This window comes from Sylvia atricapilla, chromosome 2 (assembly GCF_009819655.1).
Source record: "Sylvia atricapilla isolate bSylAtr1 chromosome 2, bSylAtr1.pri, whole genome shotgun sequence".
Classification (NCBI taxonomy): Eukaryota; Metazoa; Chordata; class Aves; order Passeriformes; family Sylviidae; genus Sylvia; species Sylvia atricapilla.
Genome location: NC_089141.1, coordinates 7,600,255 through 7,614,359, shown reverse-complemented (window position 1 = coordinate 7,614,359; position 14,105 = coordinate 7,600,255). Strand labels below are relative to the sequence as shown.

Below are 14,105 nucleotides of genomic sequence, written 5' to 3'. Positions count from 1 at the left end.
GTTTAATATTTTATATACTGATCTGGGGAGAAAATGTATTTACTTCACTAAACCACAATTTTATCCCTTTGCTAAATGGTTTGAACTAAGACAATAATGAATAATGAATACCCTGTGTGTATAAATATGTTGGGACAAATATTGTAAGTTTTCATTTGAAGTGAAGATTATGATTAAAAAACAGATTTCTTTTTACACCTTGGTTACATTTTAGTTCATATGTAACCTCCAAAACTGAAATATTGAAAATCCTGGAGCCATTCAGAGTCACACTCATGTAGTTAGGATGAGGCCAATAAAATAGACTGCTGTGAAATATTTAGCCAATTTTATTTAAGTTTCTATATTGTGATCACCAGCTTTTTTTTTTTTTTTTTTTTTTTAATCTAAGAACCTAAGAGAAACTGCAGTGAGACCTGGGTCTGTGTTGTAGAGTGTATCTTTTTTTGTTTGCTTCAAGTGATAATCATAGCTGAATGACTACTGAGTGTCAGTCAGTGCTAAGGTCTTAAACATTATACCGAGACTGGGTTAGCTGGGTTTTTTTTTAAAGGCAACCTAAAATTTCGTTTTATTATAAATAGAAATAAATGCATTATCATATGGCACTTTATGTATGTAGCTTGCACTGTAAGATCTGGAGAGGCCTGATGAGTTGTTTGTGGTTAGGGGTGATTTAGAATTTTTCTTCCAAACAGACACACTTGGTCATATAATAAATTATAGTTCTTATTCTTATAGTTCGATAGTTCAGATTTTTTAAATTTATAGCATAGGACTTGGTGTCAGCAAAACTACATACTAAAACCATTAACAACAAAAAAAACAACAAATAGAAAAGAACCGTAGACAGGAACTGTTTGATCGTATGTACACATGTACTAACTATTCCAAGCTTGTTTCCCAAGAAATTAAGGTCGGCTGTAAAGTTTTGGTCACGGGATTACTTCAATCCAAATGCATTATCCAGACAGGTGTAGTTTATTTTATTATGCTTTGCTATCATCTTCTTTTGACTGGATGATGTCATTAGCAACTTTGATTTCTATGGTTTCTGGATTTAAAGCTTCTTTGCCATTTTCCTCCTTTAGTGGCAGCTTCCTATCAGAAAAAGAAAAAAGGAATCATGGTAACACAAAAATAAAACAATCTCTAATTTAAGTCTATAATATATGTATGGTTTTTCAGGTCACAGTGTAGAACAACGATTTTTTGAAAATAATGTGCAATTATTTCATTATGAGCACTGAGATTCTTTGCTTTTAAAGCAACTCATATTAACTCTTTCCATTTCTATAAAGCCATAAAAATCCCGTAAGAACATTGGTGCTGCCCAAAACGCAGTTCTTCAGTAAGATAAAAATAAAATAAAATGTCAAATTACTTGACCCAAGACAGTACAGAGGTATGTGTTGCCTAGGATACTGTGAAATATTTAGAGGCAAGCTTTTTGCTTGACTTTTAAATCTCAACTAAATTCTTTTTTTTTTAATGTCTTTTCTAAATGTAAATTTAATTGTACACAAAAGAACACAGCTATTATTGGAGATTACGCCAAGACATAGGTAAAGAATTTCTTACAATGCAAGGAGACAATGGAAGGTCTTATTTAGAAAGTTCTACAGCTTAATTTTCACGGATCACACAATGTAGCTTCATTAATAATTTACAGCTGTTTTAAGAATTAGTGAAAACTCTAAAGACTTGGCAAAAGAGTCCCCATCCTCTTGAATATGATCTCATTGAAAAAGGTCTTGAAAATCATTGATTCCCTACTGCCAGTAATTAGCTGTCGAAAAATACAGCTGTCAAAAAGATGTATGGTTTACTGAGATGTTCCTCTAATAATGTCTCCTGGGCAAACTAGCTCTTAATTTTGATTCCAGTTTGGGTTTGCTTTCTGGTTTTAAACTAGGGAATAGTATGTATATGCCTTTTTATTCATAAAAACTGTTAAATGTTTCAGTAAATTTCCACTTTGATTGCTTTGATGCCCCAAAGAGCAATACCATGTTCAAAACCTGACTGAGAAATCTCTTAGGAATGTCTTATTACAAGACAGTGTTTAATAACAGCAAATAAAACAACACCTGAATTGCCAGTTTTATGAAATTTAAGTTGTCTGAACTGAACTAAGAAAGATGCTGTTTATCCAGAGGTTAAACAATGAGAACATGTATCTGAGAGAAATCAAGATTAGCCTGTTCTACTACAGTAAAATACATGGGATATATCATCAGATGTCTGGCTCTGAGCACAGAGAGAGATATTTACTAATTGTCTGTTTCTCATGGCACACCCAAGGGAAACAGATTTCAGCCCAAAGCAAGATGCCTGAAAGAATGGAAACAGAATCAACACAAATCTATTTTTAACAGAAGGTAAAACACTGGAGCATAGGAAGAGCAGTTCGTGACATGCATTTTTAGTAAGCAGGCATGTGTGTCAAAGATCTGATTAGGCAAAGCACTTAAACCCAGAACACAAGTATTAAAAAAAATCCCAACCCTAATTTAATGTAGTTTTAAGAAAAGCACAGTGATTACTCAAAAGATGGTGCTGGAAAGAAGGCAATATTTAGTCAAAAACGAAACTAGGAAACTGACAGAGTACACGGTGTGAAAACTTAAAGAAATTGGTTTAAGTAGAACAAGACCATGTTATAAAATATTTGAAATCAGAGGATTTGCCAGAACCCTGGGAAAGAATACCAGACATCATTGAAAACCATGCTCATGCAAAGAGTCAGATAAAATTAGCCTTGTTTTACATGCAAGCAGAGAACAACAACTCAACAAAAGCTGCATGCAAATAAAAAATTTTATGCATCAAAGCTTTCCTCATCACAAAGCCCATGCACCATTTTTGAACCTTATTGTACTTTAAAACTTGTGGCTTTGTTTTTTTCTTTAATAGGGTGTGAGTTATGAGTGCAGTTGTCATTCGACATTGTTCTCTTACCCTATAACAACATTTTTGTTATTTTGGATTTTTTGTTTCCATTTGCTTTAAATACATATTTCATCTCTATTAATAGATTCAATAATTTTCCTCTTTCAATTAACTAATTCAAGTTCAGGTATTCCAATTATACACATTTTTTAACACCAACTTTTTCTTTACTTACACCTATTAGAATTTAGTATTTTTCAGCTGGGCAGACTAATCCTTTCAAATGTTTATTCACTTTATAATCAAAGACCTTTTTAAAAAATCCAACAAAAACCCAAGAAAAAGTTCTTTCACTGTAATCAGATTTTGGCTGCATTCAATCATTCATAATATTGACTTCCTCTAACACTGCATGTGGCCTAACATAAAGTCTGCTGATACCCATACAAAACTAACTGAAGTATTTACTTTCTTATTTTATAGAAAAAATAACCCAAGCCATTCTGATACTGGAATTCACCCAAGTGCATTAATACTAAGAAAAAACTCAACCAATACTAGAAACACATTAACTTTAGACTAGGAATATAATTATTATACCATATTGCATGTGGTATTTTAATCATAGCACAAAAGTGCGATATAAAATGCACAGCTTAAATTGATTTCCTGCCAACATGATTAAAACTTGTTGACTTGCAGGTAAAGTGCTTTGAGCTAATCTGTCACACATGGATTGCAAACACAGCTTTGACAAGGATCATCTGAGATAAGGTAAAAAATAGTTTGCCAAATAATATACTGAGCAATATAATAAAGAATATTGTTGTTAGGGGAAGTAATCTCTTTACTAATTAGTTCTCACAATTTCTTAAATTGCAATTGAACTTCTGAGTGTAATTTGCTACTATTAAAAAAATTCAATTAATTATTAAAAAGATTTCATCTAATTTAACTTCAAGGCTTATCTTGTATACCTTTAAGACAGCCAGAATTAGCATAATGAACCCCACCTTGTTTTATTGCCTGCCTGAAATGTCCTTGAAACTTTTCTTTCCTGCAAGCTAAGCTCTCCCCTCCAAGATCCCTGCTGGTCATCCTCACCCTGCCCAGCATGTGTCTTTCTGGCTGTTGTTGACAATCTATTTTTGTGTTATTCCTACTGAGAAACTGACTTCTACTCTACTGCATCTTCCCTTGGTGTTTCTCACTCTGACTTTATATTTCTTCTCTGTTTCTTTGGGTGTGACCTGTGTCTGAGTCAAAGGTCTTTCCACATTCCTCTGGTATCAGTGGCCCTTGAGGTGTCCCAGTTGCACCATTACTTTTCATATTTAGTTTCCCAAGGGACGTTGTCCCAAATCTTTAGCTGACTTCTGTACAGCAGTGCCTTGGACTGCTGACACCTTTTGCCATTGGTTATGATGGAAGAAATTACCAAGAAGGAAATTGTCATCATTATTAGTATCTCTTAGCTGTCCTATTTTTCCAGAGATATAATGCCCATTAAATCCCTATCAATTGTTCCCGTGACTTAGATTTTTGGGGATTTTTTTTTTCTCTTACAACAGTGGGGACTGATTTTCCCCCCCTCTCCTAAGACAATAAAGTGTTTTTGATTTTAATTTTCTCATATTTCACTCCTGTCAGCTGATCTAATGATTGTGGCAAGCAGAAAGAAGTGAACTGGATCTTTCCTGGTATCTTGATTCCTGCAAGATGCATCTGTTTTGCAAGATCTAGTGCTAAAAATACTCTTGAATCATGAACAAATATGGACCTGGTGCTTTCCCCATTAACATATCCAAGGCTTGCTGGATGTGTACAATGTTTATAACTACATTCCCCTGACCCTTTAGATAACTGTGGGCTCTCCACTGTGCCCCTTATTACAAATTCTAATATGAAGAGAAAACATATCAGTAGTCACTCAACAGATTGCATAATTATTTCATTAACACAAATCCAAACTCTGTGCACATCTTCTTTGAAGAACTGTATAGTTTAATGTGCAGCTACTTAACTCCCTATTTACTACAAATATCAATGGCAGCTGGTAGCAAACCTTTTTTTAATTAAAGGTTCTGGCTCTTACAGTTTTACATAATGACAAAAAGCAAAATTTCTTCATATTTTCAGAAAACAAAAAGACTGTTTTGTAAGAACACCCTCTCTTTTTAAAGAACAACTATGATTCTGTTAAATTATCAACAGGGCAATTTCTATATTTACTACATAATCCTCTTCATAGCCTTGATGCTCTGAACATGTCATGAAGTAGGATACTTTCCCAACACATGAAAAGTGTTGGGCTCAAAGCAAACTCAGAGCTTTCTTCAGTAATTTCATCCCTGGGCTCAAGGCTGGTCCCAGTATTTGGAAGGCAGCCAGAGCCTGTGAACATGGCTGCAAACTGCTGTGATTTCTGTACTGAGAGGAGGCTGCAGGGACAGAATTGGGGGATGAGGAAAAGGAGCAGTGGCTGCCCTTCAGCACGATTGATCCAAGGACACTGTATGGACTTAAATACTGAACTACATTCTCAGTTGAATATATGTAAGCAGGAAGGGACCACTCCAGTAAGGAGCTGGGTTTCTGGAGCACAGTATCCTTGTGCCCCATCTTCAGGATGCCTGTGAAGATGTGTGAGACTAAATTTAAGGTCTTTCGTGAGAATTAAAAGATTGTTCCCACGGGTAGTTAATGATTGCTGGGTAGGTGGTAAAGACCAGGTGCAACCAAATTAAAAAATCCTTGTACTGATGTGCTCAGCCAGCTTTGGGGAAGTACCATGATTTATACCGATTATTGTAAAAACCAAACCAGTCAAACAAACCCTACACTCACACACTGCACTGCCACAGCAGACCCTTCTGGTGATGCTGTGTACATCCCCTCAAAGTGTGGGAAGTCCAGTCTGTCCACACAATCAAGATCAGCTCATGTGAAACTCCAGGGAATATAAGGCTACTTACTCTGGTTCTGTGAGAGGAGTTGTCTCATTTGGCTCATTTACTGGACTCCCATCTTCATGGTTGGTAATTCTTTCATCCTCTGTTCTCATTTCCACTATTGGCTCTTTTGATCCATCTTTCCTAAAAAATATTAAAAGAGTTTTAGTCTATTATCATCCCATTAACTACATACATTGCACATAACGAATTACTAAGATCTCTTCTCTCAAAAGCTGGCAAAAGCAGAACCAATTATCAGTGACTAACACCATCAAGACACATTTAACAGTGTGTTCCCAATTCCTTGAAGTCTTCAAAGCATCTTGTATCCATGGTTACTTCCTTAGCTCTGTAAACATGATGAATTAGCACCTCAAAAGAGCATTTTGTTTATGACTAGTAAAAAGATGACAGCTTCTTCATGGGAATAGATGTAAACTTCCCTTACCCAGTTTAACAACGATAGAACTCAATGCCTAGTTATATTTGAACTTTCCTGGCAGCATTAAAGAGCCATTATGTGAGTATATACACCACAAAAGTGTGATTTAATCTCCTGAGATTGTGACGAACGAAGCAGCCACTGATGCAAAAGCCCTCATGTAGTAAAAATTTAAGCCCTTCTGCTTATGCTGGTAGAAGAAACTGTTTCTACATCGTATTTCCCCCATTTTAGGAACAACTTCTAGTCTCTCACAAGTAAATAAATTTATAAATATTGTGTTAATTATACGATGAATTATAAAGGATATGGAGCAGTGAGTAATGTCATTACGATTTTGATGGTAACCAAAGAATCATAGAATAGTTTGAGTTGAAAGGGATATTTATAGGTCATCTAGTCCAATGCCCCTGCAACCAGCAGGGACATTTTCAACAAAATCAGGTTCCTCAGACCTTCATTTCACCTGACTTTGAGTGTTCCCAGCAATGGTGCCTCTACTACCTCTTTGGGAAACCTGTTCCAGTGTTCCACCATCCTCACTGTAAAATAGATTTTCCTCATGACCATTCTCAATCTACCCTCTTTCACTTCAAAACTGTCATCCCTTGTCTTTGTAAAAGTCTGTCCCCATCTTTTTTCATAAGCCCCCTTTCAAAAGGATGCAAAAAAGTCTCACTAGAGACTTTTGCTTCTCCAGGCTGAGCAGCCCAATTTATCTCAGCCTGACCTTGCAGAAAGGTGTTCCATTCCTCTGATCATCTTTGTGTCCTCCTCTGGACTTGATCCAACAAGTCCATGTCTTTCCTTTACCAAGAACTTCTGGGCTGAATGCAGCACTCCACGTGAGGGCTCACAAGTGAAGAGGGGCAGAAGCACCTCTCCTGAACTTCTGGTCATGCTGCTTTTTGATGCAGCCTGGGACACATTTGGCTTTCGGTGATGTGAGCGCACATTATTGTCTCATGTCCAGCTTTTTCATGAACCAGAATCCCTAAGTCCTCCTCTGCAGGGCTGCTCTTAGGAATATGGACACGATCTGGAAATATCTGTTCACTGCTACAAAGTATTAACAACACATACTAATTAACAATACTTACTAAAAGTATTAATCAACTTGCAAACAATTTTACTCTCAAAAGGCAGATCAGATGATACCCAATATATATATACACATACATATATACATGTACATATATACATTTTACAAAAAGAAAATCTCTTTTGATGCAAATATATTCTTCCTATATCCTGAAACAGGATCTGCTGCAGTCTACAAACAGAGGATAACTGAGTTACAGATAAACAATCACTTTTATATTTAACAGATCATTTTCTAGACTGGGATGTTGTAGGGAGCTGTTAGACTGCTACAGCCACACCAAAGACCTGGCTAAATTATTCTCTAATTTATATCTCACATTTTCATATTGTTTCTTCAAGATAATGGATAAAACAGGCTTTTGCAACAGTAAGTATCATGAAAATTCTACTGTCTTCTAGCAGGTATCCTTAAGGAAAATCTTTGTAGGTTAATAAAAATGCAGCCCAGATAGAGAAATAGTGTGGAGAAGAATTAATAGGTAGAAGTCTAAAAGATTTCTGTCTATTAAAAAAACACCCAAATTGCATGTGCTTATTTATCTCTGCAAGTTACATTTAAGATATACAAATGGATATAGAGCTCATCTTGGTAGATGATGCACGTAACTTTCATCTACCTTATAGCTGGGAAAACGTCAGGGATCTGAGTTGGACTGGTGAATGGACTGGTAAGTTCTTGGTCTGTTGATACATATACTGTCTTACAAACCATATTGCATGAAAAAAAAGACCAAAAAAGTTGTTATTTGTGACCAGCAGTCATGTATAGTTATACAAGGTACAAACTGCAACATTTCAAATTCTAAAGAAGGGAATGTGATTTGTAGGAAATTCATTATGTCATGGGTGTCTGTATGTCACATGTCCGTATGTTATCATTGTCATTCATTACATATAGAACATAATAAACCTATCTGTCTGTCTATCTATATTCTAGAATCAAAATCTAACCAAGAACTAGATCATAAACCACCCAAAAATCCAGAATGCAAACTAGCATATTTAAACCAGGGAAATGTCAGTGAATTTTACAGAATATCAGTTGCCATTATATAAATTTAAATGTTGACTCTTCAAGTCTCTCCTGGAAGTTTAGTCTGACAGTTCATTAATGCAGAGAGTAGGCTAAAATAAGAACTGTCCCAAATATTTTAAGGTCTGACTGACTGAAGATCCCTCTGACAAGTAAAGAAATATGATTAAATAACAGAGTTGGTTTTGCAAAAGTAGTGAAACCGAAGAATTAATATCAAGAGACCAGTTTGAGGCTTTTTTTGGGACAGCATGGAATGGCATTTGGTTATAAGATGTTGATAACAAGGTATAAACTGCTGTCAAGTGGCATTTCCAACTTTATCTCCCTAAGGTCTTCCCATTCAGGAGGGTCTGTTCACCAATTTATAGTTGGCCACTCCTTGAATGGGAAACTAAAACATAAACTGAAGAGCTGTCCTCAATAGGAAAGGACAGCTGAGTCAGTGCCAGAAGCTTCACATCTTGATTCTATTGATCCAGACAGGCTGGCTTCACAAGATGGAAAAAAACACTGCTAGTCTCTCTCTCACTGTCAGATGTGGAGAATTAGGAAGCAGCTATTTTATGTCATGACTTCTATTTAGAAGCATTATTTGATACAAATACTCTTGTGTTCTCTCACAACTGATTTTGGTCTGTGGAGTTATTTCTGAAATGGCACCTCTTTTAAGAAGAAGCCAACTAAGACGTGTAGTCAAGTTACCTAAGAAAGACACTGCCTGAAACCAAACAGCTAGAATTAAACCCCCAAAAGACATGTACACCTCCACTACTGGCTGTGGAGACACCTGCTCACCTTTGAATAATAAGGGCTGGAAGATCTAGTGTGTTCTACATCCATCTGAAGATGGATGGGACCTGGGAAGCTGAAGGACAATGAACTGCAAGGCGTGACTATTGGGAGAGGCACACAGCAGTCGGACCAGCAAATGTTATTTAAACCACACCCAGACAGCATTCTCACAAATATTACAGTGCAGGTGTAAGTTGCCTACCTGATAAACAGGATGAGGAAATTATTTTTTTTCTAGTAGGAAAAAAGAGAAATGTTTAAAATGAAGGATCATAAGTTATCTTCTTTCCAGTTCACCTATTGAAAACTCAGTAAATATCACATCTCTAAAGTGTGATTATTTTATGTAATCAGTACTCGAACTGCTTAGCCACAGATCTCGCTATCCACTCTAATAATTGAAGAGACCATATTTTCACATAAATGATCAGTTCATTCGCATTTGTGTGATGGAGTAGCTACTACAGAAGAGTATTTGTGAGAATAAGTATTGTTTATTTCCCACTCATGTTAGCAATCGTTCACTGGGGCTGTGAAGAACAATCACTCACCACCATTTCATCCACATCCAACTCAGCACTCCTATTAAAAAAAAAAAAAAAAAAGAAAACAAAACACAAGACCTTTCATTCCTAAAGTCTACAGACAAGAATCAAGATTTTCCATTAAGTGCTATATCTAAAAAGAAAAACTCTCTCATGGATTTTCTATAATACCATGTCCTTCACTCCTGGATTTACCAGCACTGTCACAGCCATAGGCTGAGTTTTTGGGTGTTAGCAGCTCAAAGACAGATTTGCAGAAATGGAGTTACAATCATCCGTTACCTGCTTCTCATGAACCAAATCTGTGTCTGTAAGTAGTACTGAATTACAATTGATTTTCTTTGTGTCAGGCTGGACAAAGAGGTCATCCTAAACTGAGCTACAGTATATCCCTTTCTTGTGTCTCAACTTTTCTTTTAAAGGCAATAAACAACTCCAAAAACTTTAGAGGAACACTATTCCAAGTAGTAGAAGCATTTTATTAATTCTCTTTGCGACACCACAAAATGGCCATGAAGTTAACGCAAGTCGGACAGCCAACTTTTTCTTTTAAGAATGTTTCCAACACATGTGATTAATACTCACAAGTAAGCAGCTTTTCCTTCTTCCAGTTCTTTACTTTTTCCACTTGAACCACTCTTTTTCCCACAGATCCTCCTGGTGATGCACATGAGCAATCCACATTGTCGTACAAAGAAGCAGCTAACATCAGTCACAACCAGGATTAATAAAAGGGCTGCCACTCCCAGGCCAATGACAGCACCAAGTCCAAGACCATTAAAAAGAGTGTCTTGAAGGAAAGAAAATTAAGACTTATTAAAAACATTAATCCTAAAATATCATTTTCTTAGCTGTTGGTCAGGAGAGTAAAGGACTTTTAGGAATGAACCATTCAGAAATTATTTGAAATAAACAGTCCTGATGATTAACCATATATAGTACCTGATTAAAATCACAAAGAAAAAAACCCATTTCTTCTGCATATTATTTTCCCATTGCCAAAATTTCAGAAAGTTCACAGGACATAAATTGCATTATTTAATAGCAAATAATATCACATCTTAACATTCCATGGCTAAGGGTATCAATAAGCAGCCTAAGGAAAACATTTTCGATGTTCAACATGAACATTGATATAAGTTGTCTTTTTTACATTTCAAATACAATTAATTAGCATTGGTGCTAAGCAGAATTACTGAAAGGCTTAAGAGACTGACAAACCAGTATTCATCCTTTTAATTTTCTGAATTAGAATGAAAAATAACTTAATTCAAGCTATTTAATCTGCTAACAGTTGCACACACTTAGTCTTAAATAATTTAATATGGGGGAATATATGCGTATCATTAAATGGTTATAGGGTTAGGACCTCATCTTGTTTAGTCTTGTACCTTGAAAATTCAATCATACACTTCAAAATAAACTTATTCCACACCTGATCTTATTTCTGTGTTTCAATTATGAGAGCTGATGTTTAGCTAATTTTACTTCATTACAAATCTCAGGAAAAATATTTTCATGTTTTGCCTCAGCTGATATTCCCATGACAGCAATGCTACAAACCCTTTTAAATGGTGTGATTCTCAGGCTTCTGTGAACTCAGATGAGGCTCAGAGAGGAGAGGATTTGTATCTGACCATTATCTAGGGGAAAAAAGCTATCTCAGTAAAGGCTCATGCACCCAAGATAATTCAAGAAGATGCCAAACTAGCTCAGGAATTGGCCAGTGACAATTTCCTGGTGTGAGACTGGGCTGAGTAAACACCAGGGGAGTGGAACTGGGTGTGTTTCCCCTGGGTGCTGCATCCCAGCATTTCTTCCCTGGTGCTTCCCTGGAGCAATGCTTGGGTCAGCACAACTCACTGGGATTTCCATCTGCTGCTCTGCCTGCTGCCAAAATAAGAGCAAGATCATTCTGACCTGGAGATTACTTGAATACTGTTGTAACAGACACCAAAACATTATATAATGTAACATAATATAAATATTTCAATTGGGTTACTAATATAATCTTCTTATTCTTTCTCTTCCAACTCCCCTGTTCACTATAGATTGTTTTCAGATTGAGCACAGCATTAAATCTTTCATATTTCTGCTTAAATAATTTTAGTGATAATATCTTTACCACTTCAAATGTAATTTGAAAGTTATTCTAAATCAATAAACATATTCTTTGTCTAGTCTTTGTTTAGAACTCTAAAACGGAAAAGTAATAACTTTTTTCAAAGGAAGGGGGACATTTTACTTCTTAAACAATTGACTCCATTGTCTGTTGTATGGGTTGTTTTATTACCTAAATTATCTTCACAATGTTATTATACAACAAGTTAGAATTCAATGTATTTATTTCCATGGATGGATAAGCGGAAAAACAGAGAGATATTATTTCAAAGTTATTTTCCTTTGTTCAGAAAGACTTAAAAACCACTACATAAATTATAAAAAAAAAAATGGTGCAGCAATGAATGATGTATCATTTATGCATTTCCTCATCAGCAATGTTGGAAGTTGACATTTTAAATTATTTTTTTTCTTTTTAAAAAACAGCGTTCTTACTTAAATATTTATTACACTTTCTGATATGTCTTTCAAAATTTACTTTATCCTTATATCCACCCACATATTTGGTGAATTCCTTTGTAACCTTCAGTAATTTTTGTTCACCAGTAGGAACTGTCAGGAAGATATACGTAGACGTATAATTCCAGTTTATTAAAAAGCTCATATATATCAATTGTTATAATACCAGTAAATTCTATAGTCAGCTTTAGAGACCTACTACAATGAACCTCTGTATCTTCTCAACCACCAACTAGAATGTGAAGGACAAAAATTAGGGCCATTTAATCCAAATTTTGAAATAAATTCAGGGTTTTTTGCTGGTTTAGTTTTAGGACGTTTGGGTTTTTTTCTTAATGGAGTGGTAAGAAGATTTTACTATGAAGAGATACAATTTCCACTGCTGTGAACAGCACTTTCAGTATCCTTGGAACAGTGTGAAATGGCAAGGTTCCCATTCTAAGTGATTCAGTGACAGAAGTGTCTACACAGTATCTTGACTGGCAAGTGAAGGAAATGTTTACAGTCCCAATACTGCTCCTTTGTATAATATTTGTCATAGTTGCGTGGGACAGTCTGTTCTGCATTTAATTTTCTTCATATGGGTGAGACATCTGAGACACAAGTATTTGACTGCTGCATATTTCTCCATCTCTTCATGTTGGATGATTCTCTTTACATTTAGCATTTTCCATGCTTACTACTGCTCTACCAGACCCAAGTAATTTTTTTCCTACTTGTAAGCCTTTCCTGCAGGTTTCTGTTTTCTAAGTCTGATTTCTTAAAACTGTAAACATTTTTCCAACATTTCTCTCCTTTATCTCGTGCACCCCAAAGAGTGACAGGAACGTGGCCAAATCCAGTGGTGGGGTGAGAAGCACAGCTGTAATCCTCCTTCTCACCTCTCTGAGGATTAACGAACTCCTGAAAACAGATAGAAACTAGAGTGCCTTGTTTTTTAAATCTATATGTGTCATGGTTTATCTTTCATATGAATGAAAGCATATAAAACTATTTTTTAGAAGTCCATCTGTGGCTTAATTCTGTTCTTTCTTAAATTGCTTTGATTTTGTACTTGCCTTTGTGCTCCCACAAAAGTCAGCTGCAAAATTAATTCCAATAACTGTTAAAGCAGATTAAGGCCTCTCCTCACTGGTTTCAAATATCATATCCTAATATACATATAATTTCAAAACAATGTGAATTTCTTCTTTATATATATGACATCAATTGAAGTTCTAATACTGTGACTGGATGAAATATTAATATCATACTATAAACAGCGTTCCCAACAACTTTGAAAACCAACCTTGTTATCAAAAAGTACTGCCTTAAATTAAATTAACTAATTGTTATTGAATTGTTATTGTTAATATAGTTGTATTACAGGAATTATTTAAAATATTCAGGGTTTTTACAGTTTCCCAATATATACATAACAAATTCAAAATAGTAGTTCTACTTTGTGCTCTAAAATAATAAAGTATGTATTAAATACCTTTTTATTTTCCTAGCTGAAAACAAGCATTTTAAATCATAAAAATCAATGCTGACATGAAAGAATCAGTTCTTAGAAATTTTTTTTAAAATGTTTATTGTATATCTGGCTTACTCATCTTGTCATATAGAGGGTCTTATAAAACATTGCTTGTTACAAAACAAAAACAAAAACAAAAACAAAAAAAAAAAAAAAAAAAAAAAAAAAAGGGAAAACATAAGTTCCATAGTTCTGAATTAGTTTTAATTACAATTTGTTAAAAATATTATAATTTTAAAAGGAT

General features: G+C 35.1%; 1 protein-coding gene across 1 annotated transcript in view; it reads right to left on the bottom strand.

The window, feature by feature from the left end:
• Positions 1–361: 361 nt before the first annotated feature.
• NCAM2 (neural cell adhesion molecule 2) overlaps positions 362–14,105 on the bottom strand; it is a 128,096-nt gene continuing 114,352 nt past the window's right edge. The window contains exons 16-18 of the mRNA XM_066338321.1: positions 10,351–10,555; positions 5,868–5,987; positions 362–1,101 (exon numbers count right to left, since the gene is read on the bottom strand). Coding sequence (XP_066194418.1) covers positions 990–1,101; positions 5,868–5,987; positions 10,351–10,555 — 437 coding nt within the window. The 3' untranslated portion in view covers positions 362–989. The remainder of the gene's footprint in view (positions 1,102–5,867; positions 5,988–10,350; positions 10,556–14,105) is intronic.